The sequence below is a fragment of the Arachis hypogaea genome, chromosome 9, assembly GCF_003086295.3.
Source record: "Arachis hypogaea cultivar Tifrunner chromosome 9, arahy.Tifrunner.gnm2.J5K5, whole genome shotgun sequence".
Taxonomy (NCBI): domain Eukaryota; kingdom Viridiplantae; phylum Streptophyta; class Magnoliopsida; order Fabales; family Fabaceae; genus Arachis; species Arachis hypogaea.
Window position 1 is genome coordinate 77,549,766 of NC_092044.1, and position 22,795 is coordinate 77,572,560.

General features: G+C 37.8%; 1 protein-coding gene across 1 annotated transcript; it reads left to right on the forward strand.

Annotated features, from left to right (window-relative positions):
* Positions 1 to 2,208: 2,208 nt before the first annotated feature.
* LOC112711069 (probable mitochondrial import inner membrane translocase subunit TIM21) lies at positions 2,209 to 6,673 on the forward strand. The gene is made up of 7 exons (XM_025763619.3): positions 2,209 to 2,515; positions 2,618 to 2,745; positions 3,959 to 4,137; positions 4,295 to 4,343; positions 5,056 to 5,175; positions 5,423 to 5,610; positions 6,224 to 6,673. The coding sequence occupies exons 1-6, from the start codon at positions 2,356 to 2,358 to the stop codon at positions 5,594 to 5,596; spliced, it is 810 nt and encodes a 269-aa protein (XP_025619404.1). The 5' UTR covers positions 2,209 to 2,355; the 3' UTR covers positions 5,597 to 5,610; positions 6,224 to 6,673.
* Positions 6,674 to 22,795: the final 16,122 nt, after the last annotated feature.

The window sequence follows — 22,795 nt, forward strand, 5'->3', positions numbered from 1 at the left end:
TGCTTCTGCAGTTTCTTCTTCTGCATCTGCTTCTGCTTGAATGCATCTTCTTCTTCTGCATCTGCTTCTGCTTGAGTTTCTTTTTCTGATTCTATGACTGTCTCTGCTTCTACATTTGTGATTGCCTTTGTTTTTGATTTTGATTTGTTGTTTTTTGATTTGGTTGTTGAATTTGGATTGATTTTGGGTTGATTTGTTGAATTTTTTATTTCTGGATTTATTGGGGGGAAGGGGAAAGGTTGGAGGGGACGACGGTGGGGGAAGGGAATACGGGGAAGGCGAGGGGACGGGTGGGGACGCTGGGTGGGGGGAAGGGGGAGGCATTGAGGGGGAGGGGAGGAGACGCGGGGGTGGGGGTGGGGGGAAGGGGAAAGGTTGGAGGGGGACAGCGGTGGGGGAAGGGACGGGTAGGGACGCTGGGTGGGGGGAAGGGGGAGGCATTGAGGGGGAGGGGAGGGGACGCGGGGTGGGGGAGACTAGTGGTGGGGGTGGGTTGGTGGTGGTGGGAGGGGAGGGGGAGATCGGGGAAGGGGAGGAGGAGGGGGCGGGAAGGGGAGACTGGGGGTGGGGGTGGGTTGGTGGTGGGGGAGGGGTGGGGGAGGCGGGAAGGGGAGACTGGGGTTGGGGGTGGGTTGGTGGTGGTGGGAGGGGAGGGGGAGGGGGAGGTGAGAAGGGGAGGGGAAGGGGAGGGGGAGGGAGGACCGGGGAAGGGGAGGAGGAGGGGGAGGGGAGACCGAGGTGGGTGGGGGTGGGGGGGAGAGAGGAAGGGTATTTTTGTCCAAAAAAAAGAACGATTTTAATACGAAAAAAAACGTTAAGTACGATTCTAAATCGAAAATTAGATCAGGGACGGGTTCGATTCCGACCCTCAACGTGAGGGACCAAAACAATACTTATGCATAACTATTGATGTATTTTTTTTTGAAATGATGATGATTATAGAATATGAATTTGTTTGATTTACTGAACATTATCGAAGATAAGCTTGTGGTGGTGACAACAATTGAAATGTTAGTAGCTGAAGATGAGGGTTCGAAGAAAAAAGAATTTGGTAATGATGGAAAATAATTAAAGATTGGAATGATGGTGGTGAAGAATTGGAGATTGGAAGTGGAGTTGAGTAAGTTAGTAGAGATAGTTTAAAAAATTTCGATAATTTTTAAGATTATCATAGTTTTGTCAATTGAAATTTATTTTTCTTGAATATAAAATCAGTTTTATTTTTTCGTAAGTAAATTTATCAGCATTTTAAATTTATAGATAAAAATAATAATTTACTCCAAAAAATATTAATATAAATTTTAAAAAAAATTAAACCTAAAAGTTAAAGGAGATAAATGAAAATAATTATAATTTTTTATTGGATAACAATAGTTGGTACCATAGTTGTAAAAACAGATTAAACCGATCGTTTTGACTGAAAAATCAGTAAATTAGACTCTAATTGGTCTAGTCCAGCCTAAAGACCGTTTAAGGTCAAGAATTGGTAAGAACCGATTAAGTTGGTGAAAATCGGTTAGAATCGATAAATATTGGTAAAAAACTGGTCCAACTAAACTGTTCAAGAGAAAATTTTAAAATTAATAAAAATGTAATTTAAAACTGGATCCTCCTTGTACTACATAATCCTCTTACCATTAAGTTATGTTATTTTTCGTTATTTCATATGCTAATTATTAATTATATAGTAAAATCTCACAATAATTTGTTAGATATTATTTTAATTTTATATTCACTTATATTTGAATTAATTATATTTTTAATTATTCATAATTATTAATATAAATATTTTTAAATATGTATAAATAAAAAATATGAAATATTTTTATTGATTATAATATAATTTTTTATGATTATATGATATTTATTAATATTATTTTTTAATAAATACATATAGTATATAATAATAATATAATAAATATAAAATACTTTGATATAAAAATAAATTTAAAGAATCTTTACCATAAAAAATATTAGAATTTTATATACTTATTTAATAATAATTGAATTATAATTTATTGAAATTTAATTGTATTTAAAATATTAGTAGAATATATATTTTAAATTTTAATTTTAGAGTTTTGTCTATTTTATATTTTTATTTACATATCATTCCACTAATAAATCAGTAAATCAATAATTTAATCGATTTAATTATTGGTTCGGTTTTTAAAAAATTAAATAAGCGACACGGTGCCGTTTTGGAACAAGTGATAAAAGTCCCACCTCCCAACTTCCAAACCCTCTTGAAACCCCTTCCTTCCTTTCCTTTTCACGAACAACATAACACACTGTGAAGTCGAGGAGAGTCTCCTTCCGTCTCTCTCTCTCCGCCGCAACCTCCGACCAAGTACGATGTTTCGCAGGATCTGCTCCAACCGTTCGTCCTGGGCCCACAATGCTTCCCGACCTACCAACAAGCTCCTCCCCGCCGCTGCTCCCCCACCGCCCGCCGGAGCGCGCGGCGTCATCACTCGCCGCGCCGCCGGAACCCTTGCTTTCCTGCGGTTCCTTGGTGCCACCACGTTAAAACCCTAGAATTTAATTATGCCTTTTTGTTTTGCTGGATACTTAATGTTTCTGTTATCAATCAATGCTTTTTTTTTTCTTTTTGCAGGAGAATCCGGAATCAGAATCCGAGAGGACCATGCTAAATCAACCTCCATTGCTTCTTCCTTTGCTAGGTCGATGTCTTCCAAAGCATCAGATGAATCAGGCAGAAGAACAAGGCGAAATACTGATGAGGTTTGAATGTAGAGCTTTTTTATTTTAAATATTATTTATTTATTTATTTACTTGTTTGAAAGGTTAGGGACGTAGTAGGTTTCAATAATTTATTATTTTACGATGTTTTAATCTTAGTTATTTTAATTTTCCACTTTATGCTGCATTAGTGCTTCTTTGGCAATGACATTTGTAAGTTTAACATCCAACAATTAATTTGCCATGATCAGTTACTCATATAGACACCTCAATACAGAATACAACATAATCTTAATATAATTTCTCTCAACAATAACATAATATACTAGTAAGAAGAATAACACTACAATAATAAGCAATATCTTTACCTTCTATTATACTCTCATAATAGCGAGGAAGTGAAGACTCTCAACTAAGTCCATTAACTTATGAACTTCAATTGAATGATACCTTTAAATATGATGCCTGTTTATAGGCTTGATTTGCTAATTTCCTTAATCACTAAGTGTGAAGTTAGGTGGTGATTTTGGTTGACTATAGGTTTTTAACTTGGTTTTCACTTTGACTTGTTAAAGGCAGCAAGCTTTGTCCACAATTTGAAGAACTTCCGGCTCATGTCATCTATTTCACAACTTTGACAAATTGATTTAATTACCAACAATGTTTAACCCATGGCTAGACTCAATTGATCTTAAGTGTTTTCTTTTTTGTTTGTTTCAGTATCATGAAATGGCTGTATCTTATACCTTCTTTGCTGTGGTAAAGCTTAATGATTAATCTTTATTTCAATGATTGTTTTATTAAATAATCATTTTTTTCTCCTGTATAGTTGGTTATGAGAGAATTCATTAATGTTTGGTTGATCATGATTTTTAACATTATTTTCTTTCTGGTATTGTACAAAAATAAAAAGTTTCAATGTAACTAAAAGTGTATGGAGTAATTATTTGTATATTATATAATGTTTGCTTTGATACTGGAGGTAAGTCAGGTAAAATCACAATAATGTGTATACTATACAAGAAGCTCTGCTCAAATTTTAGCTTTTTCTTCCACCGTTCCATGTGTATGCTTAAATCAGCTTAAAATTGGGGGAAATAAAGCTTCTTAAGCTGTTTTTGCTGAATCACCTAAACAAGCTGAAACTTTTTAAAACAACTTTTCGATGGGTAAAAAAGGAGTTCCCGAACATGCAATACACAGTAATATTAAGGACCGTAATATAGATATATTTATCATTTCCCTTTTTTTATAGACCAAAAAGGAGATAACAAATGTTGAAGATCCGTATAGTGCTCCAACATATAATATTCCGGAGAAGCCAGTGACATTTGTGGAGGGTGCATCCTACAGTGTCATCATTCTTGCTGGGCTTGGGATTGCAGCTGCCGCAGGATATGCTGTTTTCAAGGAACTTATATTTGAACCAAAGGAGTACGTGTCTAATCTTTTTGCTGAGTTTATGTTATGTAAGATCATAATTTAAGGTATTTTTGTTTGAATTGTTGGCCTTCCAATGTATCTTATCCGCAGTCACGTTGAATCTATCTCAATTAATTTTCTTCAATATTTTCCCCTAACTTGATAACAGGTATAAGATCTATAACAAGGCTCTCAAAAGAATTCAAGATGACAGTCAGGTGAATGGAAAACAATTTCTTTCCTTTCTTCCATATCACCTTTTGTGAATATCAAAATGCATTTCGATGCCAAAGAACCAATATAAAAATCAGGACTCAAGATTTTGTTAGTTGGACACAATAAGAAGCTTATAGTTCGGTAAATCACCATTTGTTGGAGCCATATATGGGCAACTGAAATATTTCTATATAGTAAGGTTTCTTAGCTCATGGAAGGTTTTCAAGCAGATCTTGCTTTTAAGATGTCTGATTTTGTGTTTCGATTTTGTTAACAGGTTTTTCCTTGATGCTGTATAATCAGATGGTTGAAAATCTGGAATTTATAAACATAGAATCTTGGTCATATATACCTATTTAATCAGTCATTTAAAACCCTTATATTTATACAGAGTAAAGGTGTTGTTGATGTGTTTGGGACTTGGTGAAGGACTTGTATATGCTATATTTACCAAACCTGTGTATACAAAAGGTTCTAAATTAATGACCCTTGACACTTAATTGAAGAATGATTCCTTCTACATTTTTGACAGACACTTAATTCAGCACATGCATTTTATTGTGTGTAGTAATTATTGCAAATGCCAAGTTCAGTTAAAATTTGCACATACCAGGCTAATCAAAGTATACCTTTGAAGTTAAATTTTGAATGATAAATAGTAGCAAATTCTCTACTGGTCTATTTTTTACTTTCACTGGATTTGCCATGTACCAGATTAGGGTGAGGATTGGATCCCCAATTACGGGCTACGGTCAGGAGAGTAGAAACCGTGCTGCTCGCCAAAGAATTCCTAACAGAGTATGGACTGATGAAGAAGGTGCTGAGCATGTAGAGGTAAAGTTATTGGCATTTGGTAAATTTATTTCTAAAATTTCTAGATGACTGCGAAACTTTATGAGGGCTATTTGCATAGATCTCTGGAATCAATAACTCATTAAAAAAATTATGGTGGAGAGGGACATAAAGATGAAAAGAAAAGGAGAGAAAAGTTGGAAGATATCAGGATACTTATTTAGCACCATATATTTTATCCGTAATATGATCCTCAGTTCTCACACAAATATTTTCTATCGGGTTACAGGTTAATTTCTATATCCGGGGTCCGAATGGACATGGAAAAGTCTTTGCTGAGATGTTCAAAGATACAGTGGATAAGGAATGGAAGTTCACGTATTTGATTGTCGAAATTAGAGCACCTTCTCAAGCCCAAATAATGCTGGAGTCATATATTCCAGCTTACAATGCAAACAAGTAGCTTAGATGAGAAAGGTTTCTCTCTGCACCATTGCCTGATTACTCAGTCTATTGATTCTAGATAGTTAGCATGCTTCTTTTTTATACGAAGATTGCAGTTCTTCGCAGATTTTAGATATAGCACTGCCACACTGTTCTCCTGTTTCACCCGGAACACAATAAAAATGGATAGATTTTTTTTGGGGGGTGGGGGATTAGAGAAAAGACGGAAGTCACAAAGTCTTAATTTCCTTTCGTTAATTTGTTCCATATGTGCATTTAGTTAGTTTACCTGCTGCAACATGCAAATGATAGCTGTTGTGGCACACAATCTCTTATGTTTGTTACATTACATTCTTGTCCTTCATGATTGGCCCAATTATACAACTAAACTCTTGCTTACACTAGCTAGTTTATGAATGTTGCTGTGGTTGATACTTGTGTTTTTTTTGTCTCTGTACATTCTTTTATAATACACTATACTGTCATCTAATCGATATGGCCAGTCCGACCTCCCCCTCGCTTTTTTTTTTTTTTTAGTTTTACTGTGTAATTCTCTTTAAATAGACAAAATATCCAGTTCTTGTGATTTACATTTAAACAGAACTAGAATAATAAAAATTCTAATTGCATAAAGCGCTCAATGCAGGTATTTGATCTTTGGTCCTTTACTGGAGGCTGCACGATTCAGCGATCAGCATATTGACCACCTTAGCCAGTTCAAGTTCCTTAAGGGATAAAGTGGAAAGAAGGATAGACAATTAAAGAGTCACAAATAAGATGAGAAACTGGATCCCCAATCTCAGGTTCAGTAATGTTTTTTTCTTTCATTTAGAACCTGCAGATACGAGGAAAGAGTTATGGACAGGGATCTTAGTTTTGATGACCCAGAGAAATTGCGTTGTCCTTGATGGCAATTGGGAGTGCCATGTACTTATTTGTTATTTTCAGTTTTTCATATACCTTGTCAAAAGTCCATTGAGTTGCTGGAGTGTACCATGCTAATTTTTTAGAGATGAATAAGTAGGTGTCTGTAGTCCAAACAGGAAAAAAAGAAAAAAAAAAGAAGAAAAAATGGATATGGAGTATTTGAGGTTGATATTGGTTGTGGCCTATTTCAAAATGGGAATGTTTGAGTGGATTTCTAACAGACCAACAACTATTGATATTGTTATAGACAAGGCTAATCATTCATTATTATCGAATAACCGAGTATACGAAGTTATAAGTTTAGCAACCCTTAATGGAAGAATAATAAAAGTCACAAAAGGCAATAACCCAAGACATTACTGAATCATAGAATTAAAGTTGGAAAACGGCTACATGATAGCTTCTCCAAACTTTAGAGTAAAATGGCAACACGAGAAAATGATGTACGTTATTAACTATCACCTGAGAAGTCTTACTGACTAAGGTATTGAAGTGTTTTGCATGTTGTCCTCTCAACCTAGTTACCAACGTGATTTGGATTGGGATCCCTACCTACTTTAGAACACGAAATCACTACTACTAGCCTAAACATTTGGCGCAGTCTGAAGATCCTAACATGTTGGGACCATGACTGATTGTGATGTCAAACTACAATTAACCATTCAACCAATAACATCCAACAAGGAAAAGAAAGTTGGAGAGGATGGATATGCTGAAGTTACTTCTGATCCCAAGGATAGGGAACATCAAGATCAAAGGTCCTTCTGGGTTTGGTTGGCATTAAAGCCAAAACACATGGTTGTCATTTTGTTGGATTAAGAGAAGACCATGATATGCAAGAGATGTGCCCTAACTTGCGAAGTGGTCTGGACAATCACGATCCCCAAGTCATTCAACGAGAAGCCATTGAGATAGTCACGAAAGAAGAACTCTTGACTAAGGCTATGGGCGACATCAAAAGGATGATTGTCACCGTTCCTACTCACCTCGAACGGACAAAAGTGTGTCTCCTCAGCCTGAAGAGAGCCGTCGTGAAACCGAAAGGAGATCACGAACTGAATCACGTTTGGCCAGTCTAAAAGGAGGAGAACTCTATTAAGGAGTGAAAGTTCTAAAAGGCATAGGGATTCTCGTGAACATGTTATAATGGCCAGACCCCAAAACCTCAAGATGAGACTGCTTAGGTCGTGGTGAATATGGTTGTGGGGAAAAATGGCTTAGCAAAGTCTAGGAACGTAGTCAAGAAAGATATTAAGGCCATCAGCTTGAAAATCCTTATAGTGGAAAACTTTTTCATTGTGCAGTTCACAGCTGAAGATTTTCAATACGCCACATTAGATGATGATGGGCCATTACTGATCATAAAAGAGTTGGAAAATAGAATTGTTAAGAGGATTTTGATTGACATTGGAACAGATTCAAATCTACTTTTTCGAAATGCTTAGGATGCTTTGGGCTTAAAAGATCAGCACCTAAAGCCACATCTCTCAGGATTAGTTGGTTTAGATGATCATGTGATCAAGTTGAATGGGGTGGTTGATCTTTTTCTCACAACAGGGAAAGGTGCTTTTGTTCGTCCAGGCTGAGTTTGTAGTTCTTAAAGACTACGACATATAATGTGATCTTAAAAAGGAAGAACATTAATGATCTATGTGGTTTTATTTCAACAAAATTTGCAGTAATGAAATTTTTTACAACAGAAGGTCGAGTTGCTACTATCAGAGGAGACAAGGCATCTACTTTGAATTGTATAAGATGAGTTTGACCTTGAAAGATAAAGCTAAGAAAGCCACTAGAGTCTTCCTGGTGGATTTGGAGTCCCGAATTCAAGAGAACTTGAGATCAAAACCCAATGGAAATTTGGAGAAGTTCCATATTAGAGATAATGTTGATAAGTACACCATGATTAACTGTATCCTCTCTTTCCCTTTGAAGTCAAAATTGCAGAACTTCTTGAGAGGTGACGTAGATATGTTTGCATTGGTACCATCTGATATGTTAAGTATAGATCTTTTATTTATATCCCATCAGCTTGCTATTGATTTACGGTTAAGCTGGTAGTGCAAATATGTCGAAAGATATTCCCAGAATGAGCTATCAAGGTCAAGAAGCAAGTCCAAAGGCTATTTGATACTGGATTTATTAGAGAACTGACTTATTCGACATAGTTATCAAATGTCGTAATGGTAAAGAAATCCAATGAAAAAATGGCGAATATGTCTAGATTATATGGATTTAAATAAATCCTATCCTAATGATTGTTTTTCATTATCTAACATTGATAACATGATTGATTTTGCTTCAGGATATCAGATACTAAGCTTCCTAGATGCTTACAGTGGTTATAATCAACTACCAATGCATCCACTAGATGAGGATAAAATTGCTTTCATTACTTTGGAAGGGATATATTGTTATATTGTAATGCCATTTGGTTTGAAAAATACAGGGACCACTTATCAAAGATTGATGGCCAAAGTGTTTAAGCGGCAGATAAGAAGGAATATGGAAGTCTACATCGATAATATGATGATAAAGTTTAGCAAAGATTTCGACTTGATAACTGATTTGGAAGAGATCTTTGAGTGCCTCCGACTTTACCAAATGAGACTAAACCGAGATAAATGCGCTTTTGGGGTTTGGGGAGGTCAGTTTCTTGGCTTTATGGTAACTCAAATAGGTATTGAAGCTAATCTTGAAAAATGTCAGGCTATACTAGACATGTCAAGTGATAAACCCCATTTTTAGGGTTTATCTTGTATTGATTTCGAGGGTTTTATCAATGATCCTACGCACTTATTCATATGAAAATACATGATTTTGTGTTCCTTTCCCAATTTTGCCTCATGGATGAAAACATGCTTCTTTTGCACTAAATTAGATATATTCTTAATCCTCCTCTAGTACCATTCGATACCGTGACCCATGTCTTAAGTGGTTTCAGAGTTTATAGGGCACAGATGACTTGGAGGAGAGAATGGGAGCATGCATAAAGGAGAGGAGCATGGAAAATTGAGCTTTGGAAACTTCAGCAGCGGCGCGCACGCGCACATTGCGCGTCCGCGCTGATTTGCGCCATCAGAGCCAAAGCTAGGAGCCAAGCTACAAGCCGGCGCGTTTAGCGGCTAAGACATGATCCTTATGGACGCGCCCATGCACATTACGCCTACGCGCGGATTGCAAATGCCCCAGGGACGCGTACGCGTGCTGTGTGCATACGTGCCGATTGCCACACGTGATTTTTTAAGAGGCATGTGACCAGCGCGTGGAGACAGTTAGAAACCCTGTTTTGGGGAAGAGTTTTGGCGGGAAAAAGCTTAAGAGGGCCAAGGATTGAGGGGTTTGGGGGATTCACTCATTTTGGACACTTTCTTAGATATTTTCCTAGAGTTGGTTACCTTTTGGGTAGAGAGAGAACCTCCAACCTCTCTCTAGGATTTCATTCTCCATTGCAATTCTCCTTTGATTTTCTTGGTGAGATCCATTGTAATACACTTTTATTTTGATGCAATTAGTAGATCTACTCTTCTCCTATTCTCAATTTGTGTTCTTTGATCCTCTCACTTTGGATCTAGCTTTGACTTTGTTACTTAGATTTGGAACTAGTGACTTGAGGTACTTTCATATCCATTACTTGTAATTGTTCAATTGTTGATGATTGTGTGATTTAGATATCTTAAATTCAATTCTTCATTTCAATTTCATAATGCCTCTTATGAATGCTCACCAAATGTTTGATAAAATGCCAACACTAGTTATGGAGTAAAAGTCTTTCACTTGGCTTAGGGTTTGAACCATTAGAAAAACTTGAATCGTGGATGTCAATTGTTGATTGAGAATTAAGAATTGCTAATTAGTTTGGAGTGCACTAAAGCTAGACTCCCTTAGGGTGAAGCTAGGACTTGTGACTCAAGCTAGTCACTTTCACTTGAATATCCTCTATAATTAGAGGTCAACTAAGTGAAGCAAGACTTAATTGTTATCATCATTGAAGGAAACTATAGTGATAGAACTTCCAATGTTAACCCTTGGCCAAGTCCTTTAATATTGATTGTTTGTTATCCACTTTTGCTAGCTTGAACTAGTACATCAATCTTCAAAAACCACAACAAAAGCTTCCTAATCAATAACATGCATTCTATAGTAATTCCAAGGGAGGACGACTCGGAAGATTAATACTCTCGATTGTAGATTGTAGAATTGTTTGGTGTGAGATTTGAGTGTCGATTAGACTATACTCACGATTGTATTCACTATTAAATTCTATATCGACATACAAAATTTCGTTCATCAAAATGGCGCCGTTGCCGGAGAATTGCTTATGTGTGCCATGTTATTGTTTAGTCTAAATATGTACATAGCATTTTTCTTGATTGCTTCTTTGTTTGATTGGCATAGGATTAATCTTTGTCTAATTCCATTTGTTGCTATGAGCTTTACACTCCCTTCATTGCATGACGCGTTCACAACCGAATCCGAGCTTAGCCCCATTTGATCCGGAAATTGAACGAACTTTGCTCCACATTAGGCAAGCTCGGAGGCGGTTGACCTTTGGTGAAGGTGAAAAGGTTCCTACCAATTCACAAACCTTACCCGAAGTGAATTCCGAACCGTCATTCGAAGAAGGCACTAGCTATCCCTCCGTTAATACTACTAACAATTCTTCTTTTGATCTAGGTGCCGACACTATGGCCGCTCCGAGGAGAGTTACTCTCAAGGAAGCGGGTGCACCGGATTATATTCTTCAACCCGTTCATGTGCTTCATCCAAACTTGAACGCAAATTTTGAACTCAAGACCTCTTTGATTCACCTCCTACCTAAGTTCCATGGACTTTCTGCACAAGATCCTATTCGACACCTCGAGGATTTTTATAGTATATGCTCAACAACTAAACGGGAGGGATCCGATGAAGTTGCTATATGGTTGTTTGCTTTCCCATTCTCTCTTGAGGATAAAGCTAAAGAGTGGTTTTACACTCTACCTAGTGATGTTATTTCTGATTGGGACTTGCTAAGAAGAGGGTTCTTAGAAAAATTCTTGCCCCCAGAAAGGATGTACAAGCTAAGGATGGAGATCTCATGCATTGTGCAAGGCGAAACAAAACCCCTATGCGAGTATTAGGAGAGGTTTCGCAAACTTCTTGACGCATGCCCCAACCACATGATTGACACTCAAGTGTTGTTCAGCTACATATGCCAAGGGATGCGAGAACAAGATAGACTCTTTTGGATTCCTCTAGCAATGGTTCTTTGTCTAAATATAAGACGGCGGAGGAAGCATGGCAACTCATTGGCGACTTGGATGAGTCCAACCGACATGCTAGACGGAGAGTCAACCGCCCAAAGACCGTGAATGAAGTATCCTCTAGTAGCGAGGCCACCGCTCTTGCCAAATCCTTGGGTGAGATGACAAACATCCTAAAGCAACTCCAATTGGGTCAACAACAACCTCATCAACAACACCCTCCACCACCTCCTCAACAATATAGTCAACAATTGGTCCCCCAAAAAGTGTGTGGCATTTGTTCTTGCTATTCCCACTACACGGACGAGTGCCCAATTTGTCAAGAAGACAACACCTTGGCGGCTACCCACAACTTTTATGACCGCCCGAATCAAGGATACTACCAACAAGGCGGCAATTTCAACCAAGGGTATCCTCAACAAGGAGGAAACTACAATCAAGGGGGTGGCAATTCTAATCAAAATTGGAGATACAACTCCAACCAATGGAGGGACAATTACCAACAAGGAGGTAGGGACAACAACAACAATGGAGGCAATCAAAGATGGAACAACAACTCACAAAATCGACCATACTCCCAAAGCCAACCATACATTCAATAAAATCAAGGAAGAAACTACCAAACTTATCAACCACCACATCAATGACCACCACCTCAACCCAACCAACCACAAGCCCCTCAAATCACATACCCTTCCACTTCTCAAGATGATACACTCCGGACCATTCTCCAAAGCCAAAAAGAGCTTCAAACCACACTTGCTTTCGGCCTCACCGGTCTTACATCCACTCTACAAGCTCTTCTTGCACACATGGACCCACCCTCCACTTCCGCTCCTCAAGCCCTAAATTCTAGTGCCATTCCCTCTCAACTTCAACCCAATCCCAAAGGTGGCATTAATGCCATTACCTTGAGATCCGGGACTCAATTGAAAGAGAAGAAGGTAAAGGACCCAAGTCCGATCATAATCACTCAAGAGGAGGAGGGAATCTAGATAGAAGAAATAGAAGAGGAGGAGGAAGCACAAGTCATAGTTGAGGATGAAGAGGCTCAACCAACAAGTGCGGTCCCTAAGAATAAGAGAGCCGTGGAAGAAGAAATTGCTCAACCAATTCCATTTCTTACACTTGCAAAGAAAGCTAGGAAGCGTATGGAACTTGACCCCAAAATGGTAGAGATGTTGAAGAAAGTTGAGGTAACCTTCCCCCTCTTTGATGCTATCCATCAAGTACCTAAATATGTGAAATTCCTTAAGGATTTATGCATGAACAAGGATAGAATTCTTGAGTTAGAAACTATTCCATTAGGGAGTTCTATTTCTGTTTTAATGGGAGCATTACCCGAGAAGTGTGATGATCTGGGTCCGTGCATGGTCACTTGTACCGTAGATAGGGTTCAATTTCTAGATTGTATGTGTGATCTCGGTGCATGCGTTAGCATTATGCCTCTTTCCATCTACCGTATATTGAGGCTACCACCATTGAAGAGGTCAACGGCAAGATTTGTTTTGGCGGACAAGAGCATAATAACCGTGACAGGTGTTGCGGAAGATGTATTGGTGAATATAAAAGGGTTGGTGTTTCCAATTGATTTTTACGTTCTTGAGATGCCATCAAGTGAGTCCGAGAGGGCATCATCTATCCTACTCGGGAGACCATTTTTGAGGATTTCTAGATTCAAGTTAGATGCCTACTCGGGAACCTACTCGTTTGAAATAGATGGGAGACTCGTGAGTTTTAGCCTAGAAGAAGCAATAAAACACCCACCGGAGAATCATTCTCTATTCCGGTGTGACCCAATTGACAATATTGTGGCCGAAGTGCATCTTGCAAAGTTAGAGGAAAAGCATATGATTGAAGACACAAGTAAAAATCCAAGTGAAGTGAACGCATTACCCCATCCGGATCATCCGGAAGTTCAAAGCTCAAGTCAAGACCAAAAGGTAGAATTAAAGCTACTATCACCCCACCTAAAGTACTCATATCTTGATGAAGCCCACAAGCTCCCTGTGATTATTGCAAGGGAACTAAATCCTCAACAAGAAGAAAAGTTGCTATGTATCTTGGGGAAGAACAAAAGGGCCATAGGGTGGAGCTTAGCGGATCTAGTGGGAATAAGCCCCCAAGTATGCGAGCACCGAATATTCCTCAAAGAAGGAGCTAGACCCGTTCGACAACCTCAAAGGCGACTCAACCCTACCATTCTAGAGGTTGTGAAAAAAGAGGTCAGTCGGCTACTAGAAGCGGACATCATCTACCCTATTTCGGATAGTGAATGGGTGAGCCCGGTCCAAGTTGTGCCAAAGAAATCCGGGGTGACCACAATCAAGAATGAGAGCGGGAAACTTATAGCAACAAGGGTGCAAAACTCTTGGAGGGTGTGCATCGACTACCGAAGGTTGAATACGGCCACTAGAAAAGATTATTTCCCACTACCGTTCATCGACCAAATGCTTGATCGATTAGCCGGTAAATCTCATTATTGTTTTCTAGATGGTTATTCGGGGTACTTCCAAATATACATTGCTCTAGAAGACCAAGAAAAAACAACATTTACTTGCCCCTTTGGAATCTATGCCTATAAGCGTATGCCATTCAGCTTATGCAATGCACTAACAACTTTCCAAAGGTGCATGATGAGCATATTTGCGGATTTTCTAGAGCAATGCATGGAAGTTTTCATGGATGATTTCATCGTGTATGGTGATTCTTTTGATCATTGCTTGGATAATCTTGAAAAAGTTTTGGAAAGATGCACTAAATCAAACCTTGTCTGAAATTTTGAAAAGTGCCATTTCATGGTTAGGCAAGGCATTGTTTTAGGACATATTGTTTCCAAAGAAGGTATTTCCGTAGATCCGGCAAAAATCAATGTTATCTCTAGCTTGCCTTACCCCTTTTCCGAGAGGGAAGTCTGTTCATTCCTTGGACATGCAGGATTTTACCGGAGATTTATCAAGGACTTTAGCAAGGTAGCATTGCCTCTATCTCGACTATTGCAAAAGGATATTAAGTTTGATCTAAGCAAGGAGTGCATGGAAGCTTTCGACAAGCTTAAAGTAGCATTAACACAAGCTCCTATCGTAAGAAGGCCAGATTGGAGTCGGCCGTTCGAAATAATGTGCGATGCTTCAAAATATGCGGTGGGAGCCGCGTTAGCACAACGCGAGGGTAAGAATCCATATGTCATAGCCTATTGATAAACCACTATTTTATGGTTTATCTTGTGCTCAATTGAGTGGATTTTATCAACTCTTTACCCACTTATTCATACTATTTGCATGGTTTTACATTTGCCTTCCTAATTATGTGCTTTGATTGAAAACATGCTTCTTTGGCCTTAAGTTCCCTATATTTAATCCTCTCTTATTACCATTAGATGCCTTGATATGTGTGTTAAGTGATTTCAGAGATTACAGGGCAGAAATGGCTTAGAGGATAGAAAGGAAGCATGCAAAAGTGGAAGGTATACAAGAAGTTGGAGAAATTGCTAAGCTGTCCAGCCTGACCTCTTCGCACTCAAACAGCTATAACTTTAGCTACAGAGGTCCAAACGATGCGGTTCCAGTTGCTTTGGAAAGTTAACGTCTGGGGCTTCTATTTGATATATAATATTCCATAGTTGCTCTGACAATAGGTGACGCGAACACGTCATCCATGCGGCCGCATCGCAATGGCGAAAATCATCGTGTTTGAATTTGCAACCAGCGAATTCTGGTTGTTTCTGACCCAGTTCTCGGCCTAGAAAACACAGATTAGAGGCTATAAAGTGGGAGAATGCATCCATTCATGATCATGCTCTGATAATTCATAATTTTAGGATTAGATGTAGTTTTTAGAGAGAGAGGTTCTCTCCTCTCTCTTAGGATTAGGATTAGGATTTTTATTAGGATTATGAATATTTCTTCTGCATCTCAGGTTCAATATTCTTTGCATTTATTTATTTTCAATGTTCCATGTTTGGATTGATTTTCTTATTTAAATATAATTTGAGATATTTTTAGATCTATGATTTGTTTCTTTTGTTTATGATATAAATAATTTAGATTTTTCTACCTTTTGGCTTTGGTTGATTAATTGGTGACTCTTGAGTTATCAAACTCATTGTTGATTGAAAATTGGAATTCTTCAAGAATTGATTCGAGATCCAATAACTCTAAATTTTCCCAAGGAAAGACTAGGACTTGAGGATTCGAATTAATTCATTCACTTGACTTACCTTCATAGTTAGAGGTTAACAAAGTGGGAGAAAAATCCAATTCTCATCACAATTGATAAGGATAACTTTATTTTCTTCTACTACTATGAACTCTCACCCCTTTGGCTATAAGTCTGGTTACAACTATGTTGCAGGAAGAGGAGATTATAATGAGAACAGGCATCAAGGTTGGAACAATCAAAGATGGGAGGAGCCACAAGGATTTAATCAACCCTCATGGCAACAACCACCTCCAATGGACTATCAACAACCGTTATGTGATGCATATCAAGGCAATGACTATGGTGAACATTCTTCTGATTATCAACAACAACCACCATACGCCTATGAGCCCCATCAACATAGCTTTGGACCACCATACTCACGAGCCCCTTACCACCAAACACCCTCATACGATCCTAACCCGTACCCACCATACCAACCATCTTATGAGCCAAATGAACCATATGCAGAACCACCACCTCAATATACACCATCTTCTTATCATTATCAAGATGAACCACCTTCCTACCATGAACCCCTTCTCCGAACAAATGAACCCTCCTATCCACCCCAAACGTCCATGAAGAAGCTAGAGAAGGCACTAAAGGTGAAGGTAAAAGAGACTCTTGAAGGTGAAGGAGTAATTAAAGGAAGTTGTCATGGAAAGGTAATCATCAAGGAGGAGCAAGAGTCAAGGGATCCTTTCAAGGAAATAGTAGATCAATTTCATGCAACCCTTCATCAATTGGAGCAAGCAATAAGTCAATTACCTTCCGGACGTTCGGACACTCAAGGGACCCCCATGGCTTCATGTGGACAATCTAATGAAGAACGTAGCATGAACGAGATACTAGAATCTCCAGTAAACAGTACGGAGCATGACTTTGTACTGGAACCAGTGGAGGAAGCCGGAATTATTGAAGAAGAAGAAGTGGTTGAAGACTTAGGAGATGCAGAACCTCCATGGGAAAGTCCAGTCATAGAACCCTCTTCCAAGATGTTTGAAATTGATGCTGAGGAGGGTGTACAACCTCCAAGGCATATCACAGTTGAAGACTTGGAAGAGGTTGATCAAGAGATGGAGATTCAAGAAGAAGGAGCACAACCTCCTATGCCCTTAGAAAGCAATGAAGAGGAGATTGAATTGGAAGAAAGCTACCAAGAGGAAGAGGTTGAAATTGAAGAAGTTTACAAAGAGGTGGTAATTATCAGAGAAGAGCACGAGGGAGTGGAGCTTGCAATTTCATTAAAAATACCTCCCCCTAAGTTGCCATCATCCTTCACAACATTCAAGTGGATAAAATTCATATCCCTTAGCTTTCTAATTCCACTTGAATATGGGCTACTGGAGACGGATGGTCAACTTAGAACTCTTTGTAACATTAAGAGTAAGAGGAAGATGGCCAGTGGTAAGAATTGTCCTGCAAGGTTCATCATGGTTGAAAGCTTTAAGTTTAAACGCAAAGATTGGTGTAAAGCTCAACTGAATGGGTTTAGGAAGCTGTTTGGTGGCTGCAGTGAGAATTCAAATTACTTATCACCCAGTTGGAAAAATACAGATCCCGACAAGGATGGGTGTAAAAGCAAGATTTGTGATCCTGGGATCTGCTCTGACACTTGTTACCCCGGGAGCCTAAGAATCTGTTTGAAGCTTCTTAAGGGCTTTACATGCTTAGTTTGGGACCCCGGAGGTTACTGGAATCACAAACATTGGTGGAGATTCCTGGATGAGTTCAAGCACAAGCCACCATAACAGGGAGCTCACCAAATGTCCAACTTAAGGACTTTAACTAAAAGTGCTAGGTGGGAGACAACCCACCATGGTATGATCGTTCCTTTTTCAATTTTAATTTTATTTAGTTTAGTTTGTTTTTGAATTTTATTTTATTTTATTGAACCTGGAATCATGCATAGCATTCACATTAAGCATTGCATTCTACATTTTACAAAAAAAAATTTCATGCGACGCAACCGCCTCATTGACGCGTCCGCGTCGCATGTGTGGGAGAGAATAATAAAATGAACAGAGAGTCATGCAATAGCGTGGCTGGAGGTGTGCCAATGGCACAAATCGTCCCACGCGACCGCGTCATATGGGAATAATGGCCTCCCACGCGACCGCGTGCTCCACGCGGCTGCGTTCCCTGGATTTTGACGTAAAACGGTGCACAACCAATTATTGTGCTAGAGTGGTGCTGGATTGGTGTTGAATGCACAATTCTACCCACGTGATCGCGTCACATTCTTCTAAAGCCCACTCACGCGATCGCATGCCCCATGCGATCGCGTCACTTAAAATTTGGAACTAATAATAATTTGAACAGAGAGTTGTGCGAGCGCGAGGCTGCCCTCGCACCAGTAGCATGAATTGTGTCATGCTACCGCGTGACCGACGCGACTGCGTCAATCAGTATTAGCGCAAGTCGCGCGACCGCGTGCCCCACGCGATCGCGTCGCTTGCGCCACACAGCTTATCCTAATTTGCCAAATATCTTATCTTTTCTTCCCCAATCCTAATTTTTCCTCCCTCCTTTCTTACTTACTTCTTCTTCCCTTCTTTCCCTTCTCATTCTTCTTATCTCTTATTTTATTTTACTTAATTTATTTACATATTTCATTCATTGCATCTTCATTTTGTGCATAATTTTTATTTTCTTTTCTAAATTCATTATTTTTCCTTTGGTGTTTGATTTTCTTATTTAACTGTGCATCTTCTCTTGAACTATTTTGGGTGCTTAGTGACTTGTGTTATTCTGGTTAGGTAATATTATCAATGCCGATCATTTTTTTCTTTGTATTACTTTTGCATTGACATGAATTTATATTATCTCTCCTCCTCCACTCTCTTCCCCATTGTTGTACATTTTGTACCACTGGCATGCTATGACTTCTATTGTTTTCTCACTTGCATGTTGTAGCTACCATGTAATTGAGACCCTCATTATTTGGCATTAACCCACCCATACTTCATTTATTTTCTTATCTTTACTTTTGGGTATTACTGTTCTTCTTTTTCTCTTCTTCTAGGCTGGCCACCGAAGACGGAAAAAGGGAGAAACTTCTAAAAGGAGAGACAAACAAGTCCATCTGCACAATCCTTGAAGGAAAGCATCAGTTGGAACAACCCGTCCACCTGCACATCTCAGCATGCACCGAGGACGGTGCAATCTTTAAGTGTGGAGAGGTCGATACCGATCTCCATGGGTTAGTCACTCTTCTATCTCAACACCAATGGTTTATTTTTCTTGTTAGTTGTTGCATTTGCATGTTTGATTGCATATTTATTTGATTTTGTGCATTTAGTTACTACTTGGTTGAAGTAATATTTTCTTTTTCAAGAAATCTTTATAGTATTTCACTAATTTAAATTGAAATTTTTTTTAAATTTGTTTGAAGTTGTATTTGGAACATGGTTTTTGAGCCAAAGAACACACAACCTGTGAGATTTTGAGCTTATTTATATGGTTACATTATTTAACCATAAATATTTTATTCCTGTGTGTTCCCTTCTCTATGATTGTAATCTATATTTTGTTCCAATCTATATGTCCATTATTTAGTATATTTACATGCTTGCATATGATTGAGGCCATTGTTTGATTTTAGCTCACTTATCCCAAATAAGCCTACCCTTTAAATCACCCTTGTCAAGCCACTTTGAGCCTTTTAATCCCCATTTGTTCTGTATTTTATCACATCACTAGCCTTAAAGCAGAAAAACAATTAAATATCCCAATTGAATCTTCGGTTAGTTTAAGATAGGGATTGTGTAACAATTAAGTGTGGGAAAACTGTGGGAACATGGGTTAATAAGGGAATATATCATGTTTCTAAATTATTTGAATATTGAGAATTTGGGAACCTACTCATGAAAAACCAAAATAGAAAAATAATGGAGAATCCATGTGCATTGATAAGTTATGTTTGCTTTTATGATTCAAAAAAAGAAAAAAAGAGAAAAAGAATATATATATATATATATATATATATAATATAAATAAATAAGTAAATAAATAAGGGGACAAAATTACCCAATGCTAAGTTAATGAAAATATCAATGCACATGTGACAAAAGTAAAGAAATATAAAAAAAAATTTGGTACATGAGTATGGGAATCATACAAAAGTGGAAATTTTGGGTAGTTAGGCATGATTCTAGAGTTATATAGAATGTATGTATGCTAGGCGAGAGCTTGGTTAATCAAAGATTCAATTTATAGCTCACTTAACCATATATATATATACCCTCACCCTTACCTTAGCCCCATTACAACCTTGAAAAGACCTCATGATATTTGCATTAGTATACTAAATTTTGTTGATTGATTAGATGAAGAACAAGGTTTAGAAAGCATGATTAGAGAAGAGTAGAGTGAATTACCCTATACACTTGAGAGATTAGAGTGCATATACACTACCAGTAAGGGTTCAGTGCTTAATTCTATGTTCCCTGCTTTCATGAGCTATCTTCTTACAAGTTTACTTGCTTTTTATTGTATGATTTGAATTAATGAAATCTGATTTATGTTTGTCTAGAAGAGTTTATTTACTTTTAACTAAGTAGGTAGAAACATTTTGCATGTAGTTGCATTCATATAGATAGGTTGCATTTCATGCATTCTACCATTCCTCTTCACCCCTTTATAGCTTCTCTTGAGCTTAGCATGAGGACATGCTATTATTTAAGTGTGGGGAGGTTGATAAACCACTATTTTATTGTTTATCTTGTGCTCAATTGAGTGGATTTTATCAACTCTTTACCCACTTATTCATACTATTTGCATGGTTTTACATTTGTCTTCCTAATTATGTGCTTTGATTGAAAACATGCTTCTTTGGCCTTAAGTTCCCTATATTTAATCCTCTCTTATTACCATTAGATGCCTTGATATGTGTGTTAAGTGATTGCAGAGATTACAGGGCAGGAATGACTTAGAGGATAGAAAGGAAGCATGCAAAAGTGGAAGGTATACAAGAAGTTGGAGAAATTGCTAAGCTGTCCAGCCTGACCTCTTCGCATTCAAACGGCTATAACTTTAGCTACAGAGGTCCAAACGATGCGGTTCCAGTTGCGTTGGAAAGCTAACTTCCGGGGCTTCGATTTGATATATAATATGCCATAGTTTCTCTGAAGATAGACGACGCAAACGCGTCAACTGTGCGGCCGCGTCGCAGTTGCGAAAATCAGCGTGTTTGAATTTGCAACCAGCGAATTCTGGGCTGTTTCTGACCCAGTTTTCGACCCAGAAAACACAGATTAGAGGCTATAAAGTGGGGAGATGCATCCATTCATGATCATGCTCTAATAATTCATAATTTTAGGATTAGATGTAGTTTTTAGAGAGAGAGGTTCTCTCCTCTCTCTTATGATTAGGATTAGGATTTTTATTAGGATTATGAATATTTCTTCTGCATCTCAGGTTCAATATTCTTTGCATTTATTTATGTTCAATGTTCCATGTTTGGATTGATTTTCTTTTTTAAATATAATTTGAGATATTTTCAGATCTATGCTTTGTTTCTTTTATTTATGATATAAATAATTTAGATTTTTCTACCTTTTGGCTTTGGTTGATTAATTGGTGACTCTTGAGTTATCAAACTCATTGTTGATTGAAAACTGGAATTTTCAAGAATTGATTCGAGATCCAATAACTCTGACTTTTCCCAAGGAAAGACTGGGACTTGAGGATTCGAATTAATTCATTCACTTGACTTACCTTCATAGTTAGAGGTTAACAAAGTGGGAGAAAAATCCAATTCTCATCACAATTGATAAGGATAACTAGGATAGGACTTCCAGTTCTCATACCTTGCCAAGAGTTTATTTTACAGTTAATTATTTATTTTACTTGTCATTCATCATAATTGTTCCTCATTCTTAAAACCCCCAATTTACAAACTCATAACCAATAATAAGAATATACCTCCCTGCAATTCCTTGAGAAGACGACCCGATGTTTAAATACTTCGGTTATCAATTTATTTAGGGGTTTGTTACTTGTGACAACCAAAACTTTTGTACGAAGGGATTTCTGTTAGTTTAGAAGCTATATCTACAACGCGAATATTTTTATAAATTCTTTACTAGCAAAAATCCTAACATCAAAATATTTGAGATATTTTCAGATCTATGATTTGTTTCTTTTATTTATGTTATAAATAATTTAGATTTTTCTACCTTTTGGCTTTGGTTGATTAATTGGTGACTCTTGAGTTATCAAACTCATTGTTGATTGAAAATTGGAATTCTTCAAGAATTGATTCGAGATCCAATAACTCTGACTTTTCCCAAGGAAAGACTGGGACTTGAGGATTTGAATTAATTCATTCACTTGACTTACCTTCATAGTTAGAGGTTAACAAAGTGGGAGAAAAATCCAATTCTCATCACAATTGATAAGGATAACTAGGATAGGACTTCCAGTTCTCATACCTTGCCAAGAGTTTATTTTACAGTCAATTATTTATTTTACTTGTCATTCATCATAATTGTTCCTCATTCTTAAAACCCCCAATTTACAAACTCATAACCAATAATAAGAACATACCTCCCTGCAATTCCTTGTGAAGACGACCCGAGGTTTAAATACTTCGGTTATCAATTTATTTAGGGGTTTGTTACTTGTGATAACCAAAATGTTTGCACGAAGGGATTTCTGTTGATTTAGAATCTATATCTACAACGCGACTATTTTTATAAAATTCTTTACTAGCAAAAATCCTAACGTCAAAAAATACTCGGTTATCAATTTTAAAGGGGTTTGTTACTTGTGACAACCAAAACGTTTGCACGAAGGGATTTCTGTTGGTTTAGAATCTATATCTACAACGCGACTATTCT